Source organism: Salvelinus namaycush, chromosome 8, assembly GCF_016432855.1.
Source record: "Salvelinus namaycush isolate Seneca chromosome 8, SaNama_1.0, whole genome shotgun sequence".
In the NCBI taxonomy this organism is placed as follows: Eukaryota; Metazoa; Chordata; class Actinopteri; order Salmoniformes; family Salmonidae; genus Salvelinus; species Salvelinus namaycush.
The window spans coordinates 5018502-5037732 of NC_052314.1; the positions used below are offsets into that span (position 1 = coordinate 5018502).

The 19231-nt window shown below is 42.0% G+C and overlaps 1 protein-coding gene, 2 long non-coding RNA genes and 7 other non-coding genes across 11 annotated transcripts in view; 1 reads left to right on the top strand and 9 right to left on the bottom strand.

Moving 5' to 3' along the window:
- LOC120051662 (growth arrest-specific protein 2-like) overlaps nucleotides 1-7546 on the top strand; it is a 35567-nt gene extending 28021 nt beyond the window's left edge. The window contains exon 7 of the mRNA XM_038998554.1: nucleotides 7517-7546. Coding sequence (XP_038854482.1) covers nucleotides 7517-7546 — 30 coding nt within the window. The remainder of the gene's footprint in view (nucleotides 1-7516) is intronic.
- A 2094-nt stretch (nucleotides 7547-9640) lies between these two features.
- Nucleotides 9641-13246, bottom strand: LOC120051729. 2 transcript variants are annotated; one of them, XR_005477315.1, is made up of 6 exons: nucleotides 13124-13246; nucleotides 12469-12568; nucleotides 12152-12234; nucleotides 11659-11739; nucleotides 11194-11269; nucleotides 9641-10941 (listed from the first exon to the last, which is right to left on the bottom strand). It is a non-coding gene; the product is annotated as an uncharacterized LOC120051729 (long non-coding RNA). The 2 variants fall into 2 exon arrangements; XR_005477314.1 differs by having other exon boundaries at nucleotides 12469-12574.
- On the bottom strand, nucleotides 11039-11127 carry LOC120053128. Its single transcript, XR_005477486.1, has one exon. It is a non-coding gene; the product is annotated as a small nucleolar RNA SNORD60 (small nucleolar RNA).
- LOC120053125 lies at nucleotides 11464-11533 on the bottom strand. The gene has a single exon (XR_005477483.1). It is a non-coding gene; the product is annotated as a small nucleolar RNA SNORD38 (small nucleolar RNA).
- Nucleotides 11997-12085, bottom strand: LOC120053127. The gene has a single exon (XR_005477485.1). It is a non-coding gene; the product is annotated as a small nucleolar RNA SNORD60 (small nucleolar RNA).
- LOC120053130 lies at nucleotides 12316-12404 on the bottom strand. The gene has a single exon (XR_005477488.1). It is a non-coding gene; the product is annotated as a small nucleolar RNA SNORD60 (small nucleolar RNA).
- Nucleotides 12702-12771, bottom strand: LOC120053122. The gene has a single exon (XR_005477482.1). It is a non-coding gene; the product is annotated as a small nucleolar RNA SNORD38 (small nucleolar RNA).
- A 3521-nt stretch (nucleotides 13247-16767) lies between the features above and the next one.
- On the bottom strand, nucleotides 16768-18942 carry LOC120051730. Its single transcript, XR_005477316.1, has 3 exons — nucleotides 18830-18942; nucleotides 18233-18304; nucleotides 16768-17982 (listed from the first exon to the last, which is right to left on the bottom strand). It is a non-coding gene; the product is annotated as an uncharacterized LOC120051730 (long non-coding RNA).
- Nucleotides 18080-18168, bottom strand: LOC120053129. The gene has a single exon (XR_005477487.1). It is a non-coding gene; the product is annotated as a small nucleolar RNA SNORD60 (small nucleolar RNA).
- On the bottom strand, nucleotides 18441-18510 carry LOC120053126. The gene has a single exon (XR_005477484.1). It is a non-coding gene; the product is annotated as a small nucleolar RNA SNORD38 (small nucleolar RNA).
- Nucleotides 18943-19231: the final 289 nt, after the last annotated feature.

Genomic DNA, 19231 nt, shown 5'->3' on the forward strand with positions numbered 1-19231 from the left:
CTGGACCAACCTCTGGAACAAGAACCTTGTTTTTCGAACATGTTTTTCTAGTTACGGTTCAGCCACTTAGCTCGCAGGCAGCTGGACTTGGACGTGGACAGTCCGTGCCGAAATAACTTTGACCAACTGTTTAGGGTTTTAGGTGGGATCAAATCTGAAGCATTGAAATCTGGTGTAAATGATTTACTGTAAGTGATTTACACTGGGGTTGTGTTACATGTTGCTGTGGATATTCCCATATGAAAAAATACTACATATATAGTACTTACTATAGAATTCTATTGTAAACGTATAGAATTCTATTGTAAACTGTAGTATACTATACTACGTACTGTAGTATCCCTCGATCATGTGTAGTACTTACTATAAAATGTACGTATTCTACAGTATAGACTTAATCTCGGGCCTAACAACACCGTGTCAATATATCCTCCAAACACCAGCTTCTCGGGCATTATCACCTAATTGTAGTATGCTGTAAATACTACAGTATTATCCACACAAAAAAACACAGTAGTAAAAGCTACAGTAATGTCCAGGACCCCCAGTATATAAATATAGTAGACCTATAGTATAATATTTGTTTATATGAGTTGACACGCCAGGTATGAATATGGATTGTACGCCGTCTACAGAATCTCTTACTTAGGCCCATTGCTCCTCAGTGTCCTCAGGGACCATAGACCATCTATGACTACAGATGGCTGTTGAATGACTATCCTATTCTGTCCCCATTGCAAACCCACTCTTTTCTCATTGTTCTGAGATTTGATGAGTCTGAATTGAATGAGTCTGGATTTTAGTTGACTCCAATTTTTGCCCACAGACTTCGTTGTTTATTGAACTGTCACTTTTATGTCTGGGTTTTATCCAGGCTGGATCATATGGGGTTTTAGTTCACCAACAATAAGGTTCTTTATCTCAATGTAAGGTCACAAGTCTTGTCCCAAAATGGCACCCTATTCTCTCTGTAGTGCACTACTTTAGACCAGATTCCCTGGTCAAAAATAGTGCACTAAAATAAAAGGGTGCCATTTGGAACACTACCCCATTCATACCGTTACAGCCACGGTGCACATTGCAGTGTGTTGATATTTGGACTGCCTGACTGTGTGGATGACAGACGTCCATTGTCTCTGCTGGTAGCAGCTTCTCTGCTACTGTGAGGCTTCATTTACTGGTGATGATATTCCAACTATGTCTGTGTCTGGGCCAAGAGGCCAACCCATGGAGAGATGTATAAAAAGGACTCCTTGTATTGTCCATGCTAAAATGGGTTCTATCCATCTAGACTCCGGTGACTATCTCTATGGGTCAGTCAGGGTTGCTGTGGTTCTGGTTCACCCACTGTACTGGGAGAAGAGAGCCCTCAGGTTCAATCCAACAGGCTTGATAAATAGTCCATAGGATTAGAAAAGATGCTTGAGGATAATGCTATTACTGTTGCCATGGCGCTAATGGCACTTATTAATAATCCTTCCCATTTACATAAAATGTGATTTTCTTATGTAGCTAAATAAATACTGTATCTCAAACAGACCTTACAAAAAGCACCTTGCACCAATTAAGTCTATTGACAAGTACAGATTGGTTGAGGTAGCATTGGTGCCCTTGGGATCTGTGGTTACTTGGCAACCTCCAACCCGGATTCACACGTCTGAGAACGAGGACGCTGTGGAAGGAGGATCTGGACTGTAGTTCGAGGTGTGCTGACAATCCACTCTAGAAAGACCCTCTACTGGTAGCGCAGCTTCTGGATGGACAGCTGGATCACAACTGGAGAATAAGACAGCTTCTGTATGTTAGCCCGGGTTTTCACCGGACACGGACCAGTGTTCAGTGTCTGAAATAAACCTTTCGGTCCGATTTAGTGCCCTCTACTGACAGATAGCTGAAATATACAGTGAACGTCAGTGCACTGATCATAACATAAACATCGCAAAATAAAAAAGGATATACGAGGAGAAAAATATCCACCAAAATTACCATCCAGTGTCTATCTATGTGGAAGCACGCTTTCCCCTTAAAAAATATATGTTCTACCGTGCAAAATGTGAATACCCAGCATTCTCTGACTGCCTTTTGTACGATAGACAGCGTTTCTTTCAACCATACATGAGAGTTGCTGAGCAACCAAGGACAAGTCACAACCGAAGGCGAGAGTCTTGATTCTTCTTTGTAAATGGCTTTTCATATTAGAATCCCAAGAATGCACCTCTTAGATTCTAGAGCGTTGGATGGAATGGAACGTCTGTTACTGTGTGTTTTTATATGTGAGCTTCCTGCTAGACAATTCCAGCAGTTCATAGGTGTGACCCTCAAGATCTCACTCTAGGTTCTCAGCACAGCGCTCTGCCTTCACTGAGAGAGATGGTTTAATTAAAATTCCTGCAGAATGGTAACGCCCTCTCCCTTTCTCACCCTCTCTCTTGCTCTCCCCCTCTCGCTCTCTCTCTCCACTCTGCGTCTTCTCTAATAAAATGCATTGCTGACAGGTCAGAAACATCATCCTTTGCTAGGAGAGAAATTAGTTTTCAGCCCACAGTCATCTGAAGACAAAATAAAAAGTGTTGTGGTGCAATGGAATCATGTCCTCCAGGAGAAAAGCCAAGGATGTGGGCTTATACAAAGCTGGTCCCTTATCCTCCAGCTAAAAAGCCAAGGGTGTTGGCTTATACAAAGCTGGTCCCTTATCCTCCAGCTAAAAAGCCAAGGGTGTTGGCTTATACAAAGCTGGTCCCTTATCCTCCAGCTAAAAAGCCAAGGATGTGGGCTTATACAAAGCTGGTCCCTTATCCTCCAGCTAAAAAGCCAAGGGTGTTGGCTTATACAAAGCTGGTCCCTTATCCTCCAGCTAAAAAGCCAAGGGTGTTGGCTTATACAAAGCTGGTCCCTTATCCTCCAGCTAAAAAGACAAGGGTGTTGGCTTATACAAAGCTGGTCCCTTATCCTCCAGCTAAAAAGACAAGGATGTTGGCTGAGTGTAGTGTACAGTATATAGAATAATGAATACCCTGTCCCTTGGCCTTCCACAAGCAGTCAGTCTGTGGAGACTGACCTTCTCAGCCCTTCTCAGTAAATTAATGTGTTGTACCTTTACTGAGGGGACTGACCAGTCTGAAACTTTGAGATCACAGGAGGCCACCAGGCCACCCCCAGGCTCCCCTCTCTCTGCTGGGTACAAATCTAGCTGGGGTCCCCCTGTCTCCCAGCACCATAGATTCATGATTGAAAAGGCCTCTGTACCAAAAGCCCATTATATTCCCTAGTCACAGAGCCTTGGGGACAATACTGTCATGATTGGAACCACTGCCCTGCCAATGGACTGTTGATTGATTCTGTTAAATGTTTGATGTTATTATATTATGCTGCTGGAGGCTTGACAGAGAGCAAGCTACATGCACTATCAATCAAATGTATTTATAAAGCCCTTGTTACATCAACCAATGTCAAAGTGCTATACAGAAAACCCAGCTAAAAACCCCAAACAGCAAGAGGGTTTAATAAAAATTCCTGCAGAGTAGTAACTCTCTCTCTCGCTCTCCCCCTCTCTCTCTCCCTCCCTCTCTCTCTCCCTCCCTCTCTCTCTCCCTCTCTCTCTCTCCCTCTCTCTCTCTCCCTCCCTCTCTCTCTCTCCCTCCCTCTCTCTCCCTCCCTCTCTCTCCTCTCTCTCTCCCTCCCCATCTACATGACCAATAGTATGTGGACACCTGCACATAAAACATCTCATTCCATTAATATGGAGTTGGTCCCCCCTTTGCTGCTATAACAGCCTTCACTCTTCTGGTAAGGCTTTCCACTAGATGTTAGAACATTGGTGTGGGGATTTGCTTCCTTTCAGCCATGAGCATTAGTGACGTCGGGCACTGATGTTGGGCGATTAGGCCTGGCTCGCAGTTGGCGTTTCAATTCATGCCAAAGGCATTCGATGGGGTTGAAGTCAGGGCTCTGTGCAGGCCAGTCAAGTTCTTCCACACCGATCTCAACAAACCATTTCTGTATGGACCTTGCTTTTGTGCTGAAACAGGAAAGGGATTTCCCCAACTTTTGCCACAAAGTTGAAAGCACAGAATCGTCTAGAATGTAATTGTATGCTGTAGCGTTAAGATTCCCTTCACTGGAACTAAGGAGTCTAGCCCAAACCATGAAAAACACCCCCTGGCCATTATTCCTCCTCCACCAAACTTTACAGTTGGCAATATGCATTCGGGCAGGTAGCATTCTCTTGGCATTCGCCAAACTCAGGTTTATCTGTCAGACGGTGAAGCAACTACCTCATCCCCGTATTGGTATTTATTTATTTTTGCTCCTTTGCACCCCAGTATCTCTACTTGCACATTCATCTTCTGCACATCTATCACTCCAGTGTTTAATTGCTATATTGTAATTACTTTGCCAATACGGCCTATTTATTGCCTTACCTCCCTAATCTTACCTCATTTGCACAGACTGTATATAGATTTTTTCCTATTGTGTTATTGACTGTAGGTTTGTTTATTCCATGTGTAACTCTGTGTTGTTTGTGTCGCACTGCTTTGCTTTATCTTGGCCAGGTCGCAGTTGTAAATGAGAACTTGTTCTCAACTAGCCTACCTGGTTAAATAGAGGTGAAAAATCTATTAGAAAAACTCCAGAGAAAGCATTTCCACTGCTCCAGAGTCCAATGGCGGCGAGCTTTACACCACTCTAGCCGACGCTTGGCATTGCGCATGGTGATCTTAGGCTTGTATGCGGCTGCTCGGCCATGGAAACCAATTTCATGAAGCTCCCGACGAACAGTTCTTGTGCTGACATTGCTTCCAGAGGCAGTTTGGAACTCGGCAGTGAGTGTTTTAACCGTTGGACAGACTATTTTTACACCCTATGCGCTTCAGCACTCAGCGGTCCCGTTCTGTGAGATTGTGTGTCTTACCATTTCGCGGCTGAGCCGTTGTTGCTCCTAGACGTTTCCACTTCACAATAACAGTACTTACCAAGTTGACCAGGGAACCTCTGGCAGGGCAGAAATGTGACTAACTGACTTGTTAGAAAGGTGGCATCCTATGACGGTGCCACGTTGAAAGTCACTGAGCTCTTCGGTAAGAGCCATTCTACTGCCAGTGTTTGTCTATGGAGATTGCATGGCTGTGTGGTCAATTTTATACACCTGTCAGCAACGGTGTGGCTGAAATAGCCAAATTCACTAATTTGAAGGCGTGTCCACATACTTTTGTGTATACAGTGTATATGGGTGTGGGGAATACTCTTCTACTTTCTACCTCTCAGACCTGATTAACATTGTTGTGTTTGGCCATCAGGGCCAACAGTCAGCAACAATCAGCAGTATGTCTGCACTGGGTCAAACTGGTACTTCCTGTCAGTGACACTCTAAATGTTTAGCTTCTGATCTGATTTGTTATCTTGTTGTTTATCACACCATTAGTAGAATTCATATGACCTGGTTCCCATGCAGTTAAAACACAACGTATGAGGTTATGAACATTTATTATTTTGTTTGTTTGGTTTTACTATAGTAAAACAATTAAAATTCGGACAAGTGGGGACATTTTACACAATCCGCACAAGGAAAAAGGCTATTTTAGGCTTAGGTTTTGGATGAGAATCAATTGTTTGGTTCCAACAAAGATAGTTAAAAACAAATGTTTGTGTCTGATGACAATGGCAGTGTCTTTTTATTTCCCTCACCTGCTATTTATTGGTGTGGCGTAAGAGGTTGCCATGGTACCCAACCCACCCAGAAAACGTGCAATATGTAGCAGGCAGCATGAGCGAATAAACAGTTGTAATTTAAATGAACAAAATGCAGCCCCACATTACAATGTATTGGTTAACCACAGCATGTTGATTTCTAGTTGAGTCATTTATTAGTGAAAAGGAATCCAACAATGCCATTGTTGATGTGCAAATATTGTACTAAACAAAAATATTAAAAAGGAACGTTACATTTCATATAAGGAAATCAATCAATTGAAATAAATAAATTAGGCCCTAATCTATTGATTTCACATGACTGGGCAGGGGCACAGTCATGGGTGGGCATAGCCCCACCCACTTGGGAGACTGGCCCACCCACATTGGAGCAAGGCCCAGCCAATCAGAATTAGTTTTTCCCAACAAAAGGGCTTTATTACAGACAGAAGGGTGTAGAGACCCTGGGTTGGCGTGGTTACACGTGGTCTGTGGTTGTGAGGTCGGTTGGACATACTGCCAAATTCTCTAAAAGGATATATAATAGGAGGTTTATGGTAGAGAACTTAACATTAAATTCTCTGGCAACAGGTCTGGTGGGACATTCCTGCAATCAGCACACAAATTTGCCCACTCCCTCAACTTGAGACATCTGTGGCATTGTGTTGTGTGACAGAACTGCACGTTTTAGTGGCCCCCGGCACAAGGTGCACCTGTGTAATGATCATGTTTAATCAGCTTCTTCATATGCCACATCTGTCAGGTGTTTCAATTATCTTGGTAAAGGAGAAATGCTCACTAACAGGGATGTAAACAAATTTGTGCACAACATTGGAGAGAAATAAGCTTCTTGTGAGTATGGAACATTTCTGGGATCTTTTAATTCAGCTCATGAAACCAACACTTTACATGTTGTTTATATTTTTGTTCAGTGTATTTTGAATAATAAAAAAACTGTTTTGGATAACTTTTAGGCACAACATATATTGGTGAATCAAAATAGTGATTAGATTCATCCTGAAAGTTGACATTCAATTGTTCAAACCATGAAATATTGGAAAGTGAGAAATGTGTACAATAGAGGTTGAACGGTAGTCTATAAATTATACCATAATCCCCACTAATCATGGAACTGTGATGACAACGGTCCCGTCGTCGTGAACCGTACGCCAGGCTAACCTGCTACGGTGTGGTCGGAGTTACATAATGATTCAATCAGGCTACATGTCCTAAATTACTGCACAACTTGTAACACGTTAGGCTAATATGATCTACTACCGCTAGTGATTATCAGGAACAACCACACGAACGTGACGGAGGGGAGGGGAGGGGAGGGGGAAATGTAAACTAACGATGTAATGGAGTGATGCAAAATGTAATGAAACTAACAGTAACGTGACAGTTTATTTGGGTATTACCGTGGAGATCCTATGAAATTACTGTGTGATCGACCTTGTTTCATTGTTTCATCACGCGTAAAGGTGGTGGAATTAAATCAAGGTTAGAATCTGTAGACTCACCTCTGCCACACCTTCATTTCTTTGATCTCCACCCCAAAGGAATATCGGGTGAATAGCATGCTATTCTCATGCTTAAATTCAAGGTCAGAAAACCGTTTATATTTTTTAATAAAGGCAATTACTTGCCGTTTACGCGCGCTCGGATAGGAATTCCCTCCATAATGATTTAGTTATTTGGGATGTAAGAATTTATAGATCGTTCCTTTGACGATAGCTAACTGATGATGGTTACCTACTACCGGAGCGAGAAATTAAGACGTTCATGATGAGGATGTGACTTCCTGTATCTGGTCTTGCATCTCTCCTAGATGTCGGCCACAGCAGTGATCAGTGCTTGAAGCGGAATTAAAAAACAAAATGTTGGTTCTCGTTTTAGATGCCGGCGGTAGTTTGAGGTGCTGGAGTAGTTTACAGTTGAACACCACTCCCAACACTGATTGCATCTCTTCTAGATGATGTAAACTACAAAACAGACGGTGGGCAGCAGGCTTGAGTTATCCATCACCTGACCTTGCTGTCACCAACGACCCTGTTTTTATCATGTCACGACGGTCGTTTAGGTGCAATAAATGTACTTGATTTCTGAGAGCAAATTCAACAAAAATGATGCAAGAATGCTAATCTTATGTTTCTAACAAATTAATTTCAGAACATTCTTGTGCTTTGAGGTGGAATGACCCATAAAAGATTAAGCATTTTTGACAGAAATGTGATTATAGATTTTTTTGTGTCTGGGATTGAGGCTGGAATATGTGGTACTAAAAGCATTTTTGTTACCATGGGTACTTTGGTTGTCAGTGATTTTCTTTGTTAGTTCCCTTTGTTGTGAGCGACATTGAGTTTCTCTTGTGGAAACGTAACAATTGAATGAATGCTAAACCAAACAAGAGTTCAAAAGGGGTTCTAACAGACACCCATCATGGATGCCCACTAGGTTTGCCTCTAAAAAGGACAAACTAAAAGGAAAAACCCACAGCAACTTAGAATAGGGAGTAGAAAGACTATGGAGCGAAAACAAGCAGGGGAAACAAAAACTCAGCCTTCTTTCAAATTGAAGTTGAACTCGCACCTCAGCTGATGTAGCCCTCTCAAGCTCAACTGGAGCACTGGGCCGGCCAGTCCTAAGTAGCACCTGGGCCAATAGGTGAAACACCTTCCCACTGAGATGGCAACCAGCACAGTTGTAACAACTGACGAGGTGACAATCTGTGCACCCTAAGTGCCAAAAATCCAACCTAAAAATACAAAACCTGTAGCAAGTGAACATACAGTATGATCGCTGTAATAGTGGGTATATTCTGAAAAGTGAGTGATAGTTTTCCCCAAATTGTATTTCACCTTTATTTAACCAGGTAGGCTAGTTGAGAACAAGTTCTCATTTGCAACTGCGACCTGGCCAAGATAAAGCAAAGCAGTTCGACACAGTTACACATGGAATAAAACATACAATAGAAAAATCTATATACATGTGCAAATGAAGTAGGACGAGAGGTAAGGCAATAAATAGGCCATGATGGCAAAGTAATTACAATATAGCAATTAAACACTGGAATGGTAGAATGTGCAGAAGATGAATGTGCAAGTAGAGATACTGGGGTGCAAAGGAGCAAGATAAATACAGTGTGGGGAGGAGGTAGATTGGATGGGCTACACTACAGAAGTCATGGCTAGAATACCACATGTAATCACACTGTTTCCGTCACAAGTACAGGCTTACCAGTTACCACATCCAGGGACTTCTACTGGGTTATTGTTTTTGGCCACAACTCAATCATAATGGAAGTCAACTGTTTGAAAATGCTACATTACCATGTTATGAATATGAAGTTATGAATTTGTACATTTAGCAGACTCATCTTAAAATAGCTAGGTGGGACAACAATATCACAGGCATAAAGAACATTTGTCCTCCAAGTAGAATCAGAGGTAGAGGGGGGGGGTGAAGAGGATTACTTAGAATGCTATTTGATGGTTTCAGAAGATGGGCAGGGACTCTGTCCAAGCTTCAGGGGGAAGTTGGTTCCACCATTGGGGTGCTGGGACAGAAGAGCTTGGACTGGGGAGCTGTCCTCCTGGAAGGCTGGGAGTGCCAAGAGACTAGAGATGGTAGAACAGTGCTTAGGTTGGGGTATAGGTTTTGAGCATAGCAGTCTGGAGGGCAGGGCAGCTTGCTGTTCTGGACCTAAGCAACAGTCAGACCTATTGTTTCCTTTGGTAGTTTAACCAGACACCTTTCAAAGGCATCTATTAAACCTCATCCACAGGCAAATTGCTAGAGCATGTCCATGGTGATACTTTAGTGACCCCTATTGGTAAGTCAGTACCACCAATGACAACTATTACAAAGACCGCTTGCAGTGATCTGTAATAGTTACAGAACTATGACCTAAACAGGAACTAGCATCCAATCACATTCACACAAACTACCAGAACACATTATAAAAACCTTTATTGAACACCTTAACAGAACCAAGGTCTTCATACGAGACCATACTGCTGCTGACTGTAGGGTCCATTTACAAGCAGGGTGAAAACAGAAATTGTAAACAAAATAGTAATTAAACAATAAAACTACAACCAACATCAATAAAAACACTACTCTAATTTGTGCCAAAATCCTAAAGTACCCATTAATGCCAGGTGCCCTGTTCTGGGCCAACTAATTTGCCCGTGTCCTTAGTGGCACTTAACCATATAACTGGACAGTAGTATAGGGCTGCAGTTCAAACAAAAGACTAGGCCTTGGGGGAATCCTGTCACCATCTTGGCAGGCAGCGCAAATTATTAGCCAAGCAAGGGAAGTTTGCAACGTAAGGACCGCAGCCCTTGTTTTATTTGTCAATTTACAAGTGTAAGTAAAAACAAATCAGTACTACTAATGCACATGACAGCACAAGCACATCGTAAAGTAATATTTGTTTAGCTTTTGGAAATTGTATGTATTAATACATTTATCTTAAATCAGTACTACTAATGCACATGACAGCACAAGCACATCGTAAAGTAATATTTGTTTAGCTTTTGGAAATTGTATGTATTAATACATTTATCTTCAGAAGTTCCTGCTAGACAACCTAACGGTAGTTAAATAATTTGCTAGCTAACATACAGTTCGTGTAAATTAATAATTATATATTTAGACATGCAATCATAATTGACTGTTGCGCATAAAAGCACCCACAAGCTACCCGGTGGCTAAAAAGATAATCGCTGGAAGAACGAGCAATGGATTTCCAGGCCAGGGCAGTCCATTTAAAAACCATTCCTTCCTTGCCCTGCAAGTGTATACTCGGCAGGCAGCATTATATGTTATCAGAAGTGTCCACTTAATGAGGGCTGAAGGGACAGGGTGCATCTTAAGTGTTTGGACTGCAACCCAGGTGTGCTAAAACTAAGGCCTGTAAAAATCATCATCAAGAACCAGAGCAGTGTTTTATCAGACCTCACACCCCCCCAGCTACCATTGAATCATTAAATGTACAATCCAGGGTTATAACAGTCTAGTCTCTTGAACTTGCCAATTGATTACAAGATGTAGCTAATGATTTGGCCCACATACAATGCTTAGTTTGATACATAGCGCATATACTGGATAACACCAGCTGTGGGCAGTAACCTCCCCTTCAACATGTTGGAAGTAGGTCAGCACCCTTCTGATTCTGAAACGCAACACTCCAGAGAAACCACAGGATGGGCAGCCATTATGGTGGGAAGCCCCTCCCGTTTATGGAACCTGAAACAGAGAAACACTTTTGGTCAGCGTAGATCCAAAACCTCACGTAAGCTACAGTTTGACAGACTACAGTACCATCTATACATAGTTACTACCAGAGCCTCAGAGTGGAGTTCGAATCAGAGGCTGTTACCAGCTCTCATACGAGGTGTCAGAAAAGTTATTTTAGTTTTGTCATCACTGGCTCACTGCTACTATACAACAATCACTAGAAAACAAAGTAATGTCTGAGCAGTACGAGGGGTTGTTTACCAGAGTGCAGAGGGATGGTGGATCACTGCAGGTCACATGGTCTCAGATTGACCAAACAGACTGAAGCATTGAGAGCCTGGTGGGAGAAATCAGACCAATCATATCAGGGATGCTAACTGGTGAGGGTCCAAAAAGACAATTAGCACAGAAACATTAAATATTTTTTAGCTAGACCAACATAATGGAAGATTTAGAGTGCTTCTGTCAAGGGTCGGTAGTTATGTTAGCCAGCCAACTAATTGGAGCATTTAAAAAAAATATAAACAGGTCTTTCTCAGAGTCACTAATATCGATCATTATTTTTCAGTAGCAGAACTGGACAAGGTTATCTTCATAGAAAGACCAGCACCAGAAGTCATAAAAGACACCAGAAAACTTAGTTTCAACACCACTGGCTCATTGCTACAATAAGCCAACTATCACTGGCTCAAGAGTCGTAGTGATCAAGTGGAGAGCCTGGTTTACCCGAGGGATGGGGTGGAGGGCGGTTCACTGCAGGTCACATGGTCAGACTGACACCAAACTGCAGCACTGGGCACCCGACTCCTGGTGGGTTGAAGGTTAAAAAAAATCAGATACAATACCTCACCTGTAATACTGCAACAGTCACATTTATTTAACTAGGGAAATCAGTTAACATTTTATTTACAATGACTGTCAAACCCTAATCTAGACAAAGGGCCAATTGTGCACAGCCCTATGGGACTCCGGTTGTGATACAACCTTGAATCGAACCAGGGCCTGTAGTGACAGAGGCAGTGCCTTAGACCGCAGTGCCACTCGGGAGCCCAATACTACTACCAGAGCCTCAGAGTGGAGTTAGAATCAGAGGCTGTTACCAGCTCTCATACGAGGTGTCAGAAAAGTTATTTTAGTTTTGTCATCACTGGCTCACTGCTACTATACAACAATCACTAGAAAACAAAGTAATGTCTGAGCAGTAAGATGGGTTGTTTACCAGAGGGCCGAGGGATGGTGGATCACTGCAGGTCACATGGTCTCAGATTGACCAACCAGACTGTAACACTGAGCACCCAACTCCTGGTGGGAGAAAGGTTGAGAAAGATGAAACTTCACCAGAAATACCACTCACTGTAAGTCACACATACATAGTTACTACCAGAACCTCAGAGTGGAGTTCGAATCAGAGGCTGTTACCAGCTCTCATACGAGGTGTCAGAAAAGTTATTTTAGTTTTGTCATCACTGGCTCTGCTTCTTAAACCTGACCAGGTGGTATCAGTCAGATTGATTATCATTGGGAAATTAGACTCACCTGACGACGTTAATGGCAGCCTCTGATATCATGGATAACTTCCTACAGCCGCCTCTTCAGACCAGAACAGCTAGTCAGCCTGGTGGTGCCATCAGAACCCCTGTTACTGACGAGACAAATAGTCGTTTAGTTAAACTGCATGGTCAATTGTTTATCCAGGGTAATGAAGGCTTTGGCGCGGTTCTATTAAGGCCGGCCGACTAGTTGACTAAAGCATTGTAAAAACCCAGGTCTTTCTCAGAGTCACTAATATCGATCACCATCATTCAGTAGCAGAACTGGACAAAGATATCTTCACAGAAAGACCCAATGTTAAAGTTAAAACGTTAAGCAACTTTAAAAAAAAATTGGCGCATTATCGACCCACGTGGTGTTAACTACTGTTAAGAAACGTTAACCGTTAAGCTAGCTTCGAAGTTCAGTTAACAGGTTGGCATGTAGTTTACTTTAAACATTAGCAAGTTATGGTAGCACACTACCAAACTATACTTCTACTAAATGAATCATTGAAATGGACGAAGAACCGCTACCCAAGTACATCGTAAGCCAAAATAGCTAACGTTAGCTAAAGCAAACGAGGTGCAGCATAAAGTTCGTTAGCGACCTAACTAGCTAGCCTAACTAGCGCTCAACAAGTCTGCAAATGATTACTCACCAAAGGTATCGAGTCATTTCATGACGGATGCATGGTGTTTGCTGTGCGGCCGCCAAAGACAACTTAGTTTTATAATGAGAGCCATAATTCTCCCCGGCGGATTTGTGAAGTTACCACGCCGTGTCTTTGGTAGTGAAAGACTGAATGAGCGAAGAGCCGGGTATTTATAGGGCCTTTTTCTGTCTGGGTGGACCCACCGGCTAATCAGCCAATTATTCGTCTGTAGTTCTGAGCTACACAAGCTCCCGTAGATTACACAGCATTTTCTGTACTTCAATGACTACAAATCCCATGAACATTTTTATGGTGAGCAACTTCAAGTTCCGTTACGTTACCATCATGTCTAGTTCAGACGGTATTTACAGTAAAAGGTTTGTCCCTGACCATTTCTTATGCTTTATTGACGAAAGAGTTAAATAACGATGAATTCCTACTAAAGTCTTACCTAACGATATCCATTACAAACACATTGGGATCCATTACTGACAACAGCACTGCTGAAAACAAAGCACTGCAGTCTTCCCCTCCATTCTGGAGATCTGGAGCATCCGACATGGGTCGTGTTTCAGAAGGTAGCTCTCAAAGGTCTCCCAGCCTCCTCCCACACGCACCATCACATGCTTGTTGTGTAGCATCTAGGAGAAGAAGATTACTTTATTGTCCATTCATTGTTCACAAATTAAAATGTGTGTTCTGCTTTATCCCAGGCAAGGCGAATAACAAACATATGTAAAAACTGGAATAATCTTTAGCTGACAATATAATTTCATGGTGTAATACAGGGATATTCAAATCAGATCCTGGATATCTAGAGTACTGCTGATTTTCTGTTCTACCTGATAATTAATAGCACCCACTTGGTGTCCCAGGTCTAAATCAGACCTTGATTAGAAGGGAAGAATAAAAATAACAATGGAACTGGCTTAGAGGTCCAGATTTCTGCTGATGTTCTGTTCTACCTGATAATTAACCAGTTAAACATAACAAAATGTAATGGAAAATGTATCTGGACAGCAGCAAATCAAATCTCTGTGAGAGATGAAGCCTTGAGAGAGACAGAGATGACTTGCCTCAGTAGCTTCCTGTTTTGGTCTAGCTGTCTACAAGGACATTTAGTGAGAAAGGAACTGCCCTGTTCCATTATTTCTCCAAGCTGCTGGTAAAATTGACCATTTCAGCAAATTGCTGCTGTTGCCATCTGCTGCATTCTGAAGGAGATTGGGCATCGATAGTAATGCATTTAAAACTCCTGATTATACTGTGTGATGATTTTCCACTTTGCTCATCAATCAATCAGCTTAATGTAGTGTCTCTACCTGCTCACCAATCATTCAGCTTAATGTACTGTCTACCTGCTCACCAATCATTCAGCTTAATGTACTGTCTACCTGCTCACCAATCATTCAGCTTAATGTACTGTCTCTACCTTCTCAAGGCACTACAGAGGGTAGTCCGTACGGCTCAGTACATCACTGGGGCTAAGCTGCCTGCCATCCAGGACCTCTACACCAGGCGGTGTCAGAGGAAGGCCCTAAAAATTGTCAAAGACACCAGCCACCCCAGTCATAGACTGTTCTCTCTACTACCGCATGGCAAGCGGTACCGGAGTATCAAGTCTAGGACAAAAAGGCTTCTCAACAGTTTTTACCCCCAAGCCATAAGACTCCTGAACAGGTAATCAAATGGCTACCCGGACTATTTGCATTGTGTGCCCCCCCAAAACCCCTCTTTTTACGCTGCTGCTACTCTCTGATTATCATATATGCATAGTCACTTTAACTATACATTCATGTACATACTACCTCAATTGGTCCGACCAACCAGTGCTCCCGCACAGTGGCTAACCAGGCTATCTGCATTGTGTTCCACCCACCACCCGCCAACCCCTCTTTTACGCTACTGCTACTCTCTGTTCATCATATATGCATAGTCACTTTAACCATATCTACATGTACATACTACCTCAATCAGCCTGACTAACCAGTGTCTGTATGTAGCCTCGCTACTTTCATAGACACCGCGTCTCACAAAGACACGGCGGTTGGAACCAAAAATCTCAAATTTGGACTCCAGACCAAAGGACAGATTTCCACCGGTCTAATATCCATTGCTCGTGTTTCTTGGCCCAAGCAAGTCTCTTCTTATTGGTGTCCTTTAGTAGTGGTTTCTTTGCAGCAATTCGACCATGAAGGCCTGATTCAGTCTCCTCTGAACAGTTGATGTTGAGATGTGTCTGTTACTTGAACTCTGTGAAGCATTTATTTTGGCTGCAATTACTGAGGCTGGTAACTCTAATGAACTTATCCTCTGCAGCAGAGGTAACTCTGTCTTCCATTCCTGTGGCGGTCCTCATGTGAACTAGTTTCATCATAGCGCTTGATGGTTTTTTGCAACTGCACTTGAAGAAACTTTCAAAGCTCTTGAAATGTTCCGTACTGACTGAGACCTTCATGTCTTGAAGTAGTAACGGACTGTCGTTTCTCTTTGCTTATTTGAGCTTTTCTTGCCATAATACGGACTTGGTCTTTGACCAAATAGGGCTGTCTTCTGTATACCCCCCTACGTTGTCACAACACAACTGATTGGCTCAAACGCATTAAGGAAAGAAATTCCACAAATTAACATTTAAGGCACATCTGTTAAATGAAATGCATTCCAGGTGACTACCTCATGAAGCTGGTTGAGAGAATGCCAAGAGTGTGCAAAGCTGTCATCAAGGCAAAAGGTGGATACTTTGAAGAATCTCAAATATAAAATCTATTTTGATTTGTTTAACCCTTTTTTTGGTTACTACATGATTCCATATGTGTTATTTCATAGTTGTGATGTCTTCACTGTTATTCTACAATGTAGAATAGTAAAAATAACAAACCCTTGTATGAGTAGGTTTCCAAACTTTTGACCAGTAGTGTATATTAACATTTTCACACCTCATATCCAAATCATCTAAGCAACATCAATTTACACACATTTTTAGATCGTTCACAATTTGGATATGTGCGAAAAGTCTAATATAGGGTACATTAGCATACCAGATCTAGCTACACGTTGAATTTCCATAGTCTCGGGCCACAATGTAGGAAGATCAGAATCACCGTTATAAAGCATTGACCAGTACAGCAAATTAAGTTAACCCACAACTCCTTTTGCTTTGACCAAAGGGCTACACCATAATGATCAACTAAGTTAAATGCTATAGTGCCATATTACAAGTCGTAATGTTATGAACAGCTATTCATAAAAAGGTGTTTAGAGAAATGTATGCATTTCTACAACGCACCAGTTTTCCAGCCAATAGTTTAGCTCTATTGTTTGAAGCCGAGACAAAAGGATTAAGACTAATTTTAAACATTGTCTTTGATGGGAACGTCATTAGGATTGATTCTGAGAACATTCATTGTGTCAGTCCATTTTAACCACTGACAAGTGTTCATTTAACATTCCCAGGCAAATTGCTAGAGCCGGCTGGCGGACTTACGACTCTGATACTTCACGTATCCCTACTGATAAATCAGTACTGCCAATGGCCACTATTACAGAGACCGCATGGATAGCAGTGGTGGAGCATACAGGCAGTTGCATTAGAACTTTGAACCAAATAGAAACTAATCCAGTATCAATTTCATTCACACAAAGCACCAGAACACATGTTATAAAACTTTATTGACATCATAAAAATATTAAAACTGCCACACTGGAGATTAAGCATACTGTTGCCGACATCAGCTGTAGGGTACATCTAAATACATTTTTTTTTTTTTATGTAGTAGGCAAGTCCTTTAAGAACAAATTCTTATTTACAATGACGTCTACACAGGCCAAACCCGGACGACGCCCTAAGGGATTTCCGATCATGGACGGTTGTGATAGAGCCTGGATTCAAACCAGGGCATCTGCAGTGAGGTCTCCAGCACTGAGATGCAGCGCTTTAGACAGGTGCGCCACTCGGGAGGTTATAGGTAGGGCAAGCAGAGGGGGGGTGACTAGTACATTTTAAGGGATACTTTAGGCTTTTGACAACAAGGCTCTATTGTCTACTTCCCTTTACTTCATTTTGTTAACGCTATTTAGCAATAGCTGGCTACTTCCTTCAAACTGGATGCAGACCAAACTGATATCCATGAGGTCAGACTCTGGGGAAGTAAATAAAAGGCATCATAAAAAACATAATAAACCACTGAAGTATCCCTTTAAGAGCCAGCAGTAGTACCCCATTCTGTGCAAATTAATTTGCCTGTCCTTTGTGGCACTTTTAACAAAACTGTACAGTAGTCCAGGTGTGATAAAACTAGAGCCTGTAGTAATTGTTTTGTGGATCGAAAAGCAGCGCTTTACCAGTGACAGACCTCCCCATCTTAGCTACCGTTACAGCAATACGTTTACACCATTTCAGTTTAACAATCTAGGGACACCAAGAATTTGTCACAACTTGCTAAATTGCAACATTGACATCATGTAAGGTTAAATGAATTGTCCCACGTGCAAATCTTAATGAGGGCTGAAGGGACAGGGTGCGTCTTAAGTGTTTCGACTGCAGCCCAGGCGTGCTAAAACTAGGGCCTGTACGAATTGATTATCAAGAAACCAGAGAAGCGTTATCAGACAGACCTCACACCCCCCAGCTACCGGTGAATCATTAAATGTATTATTTCAGTGTACAATCCAGGGTTATAACAAACAGTCTAGTCTATTGAACTTGGCTAATCTCCACATTCATTACAAGATTTAGCTAATGATTTGGCCCACATACAATGCTTAGTTTGATACATAGCGCATATACTGGATAACACCAGCTGTGGGCAGTAACTTTCCCTTAACATGTTGGGAGTATGGTGGGAAGCCCCTCCCGTCCATGGAACCTGAAACAGAGGAACACTTGAGGTCAGCGTAGATCCAAAACCTCACCTAGGCTACAGTTTGACAGACTACAGTACCACCTATACATAGTTATTACCAGAGCCTCAGAGTGGAGTTCGAATCAGAGGCTGTTACCAGCTCTCATACGAGGTGTCAGAAAAGTTATTTTAGTTTTGTCATCACTGGCTCTGCTTCTTAAACCTGACCAGGTGTTATCAGTCAGATATATTAACATTGGGAAATGAGACTCACCCGACGACAACCTCATATCATGGACTTCCTACAGCCGCCTCTGTAGACCGACCATCACTCATTACAGAACCCCTGAAATACAACATCTATTACTGACACGAGACAAATGGTAGTTTGATAAACTTCATTTATCATGCAGTTGTTAACTAAAGCTAAGTAAAGCTTAGTTAAAAACCGCTAACTAAAACGAGTTATAAAAATCCAAGTCTTTCTCAGAGTCACAAATATCGATCACCATCATTCAGTAGCAGAACTGGACAAAGATATCTTCATAGAAAGACCAAAGATTATAATTAAAACGTTGTGCGGTGTACAAGAAAAGCTTTACATTAACGCACTATGGACCCACGTGGCACTAGCTAGGTTAATGTTAGTTAACGTTAAACCTTTAGCTAGCTTCGAAGTTTAGTTTATACCGGTTGGCATGTAATTTACTTCAAACATGAGCTTGTTAACATAGGTATTCTTCCACGAAATTATTAATTGGGAGAGTCGTAAGCCAAAATAGTTAACGTTAGCCATCTTGAAGCAAACTATGTGCAGCAAAAATAAATTACAAACTAGGCTAACTCAACAAGTCTGCAAATGATTACTCACCAAAGGTAGCTTATCATTTTATGACGGATGTATTGTATTTTCTGTCCGGCTGCCAAATATAACCTAGCTTTATAATGATAGACATAATGCTTCCGACAGACGTCTTAACTCAGTGAAAGAACGAACAAGGGAAGGGCAGACTATTTATAGGGCCTTTTCCTTGTCTGGCGTGTACGCCGGCTAATCAGCCAATTATTCGTCTGTAGTTCTGAGCTACAGAGGCTACCGCAGGTCAGACAGGATGATCTGTACTTCAAGGACTACAAATCCCGATTTTTTTTTTTATGGCGAGCAACTTCAAAAACTGTCATCGTCATGTCTAGCTCAAACGGTTTGTACAGTGAAGGGTTTGTCCCTGACCATTTCTTATGCTTTTTTTTTAACCAAAGAGATACATTCCAT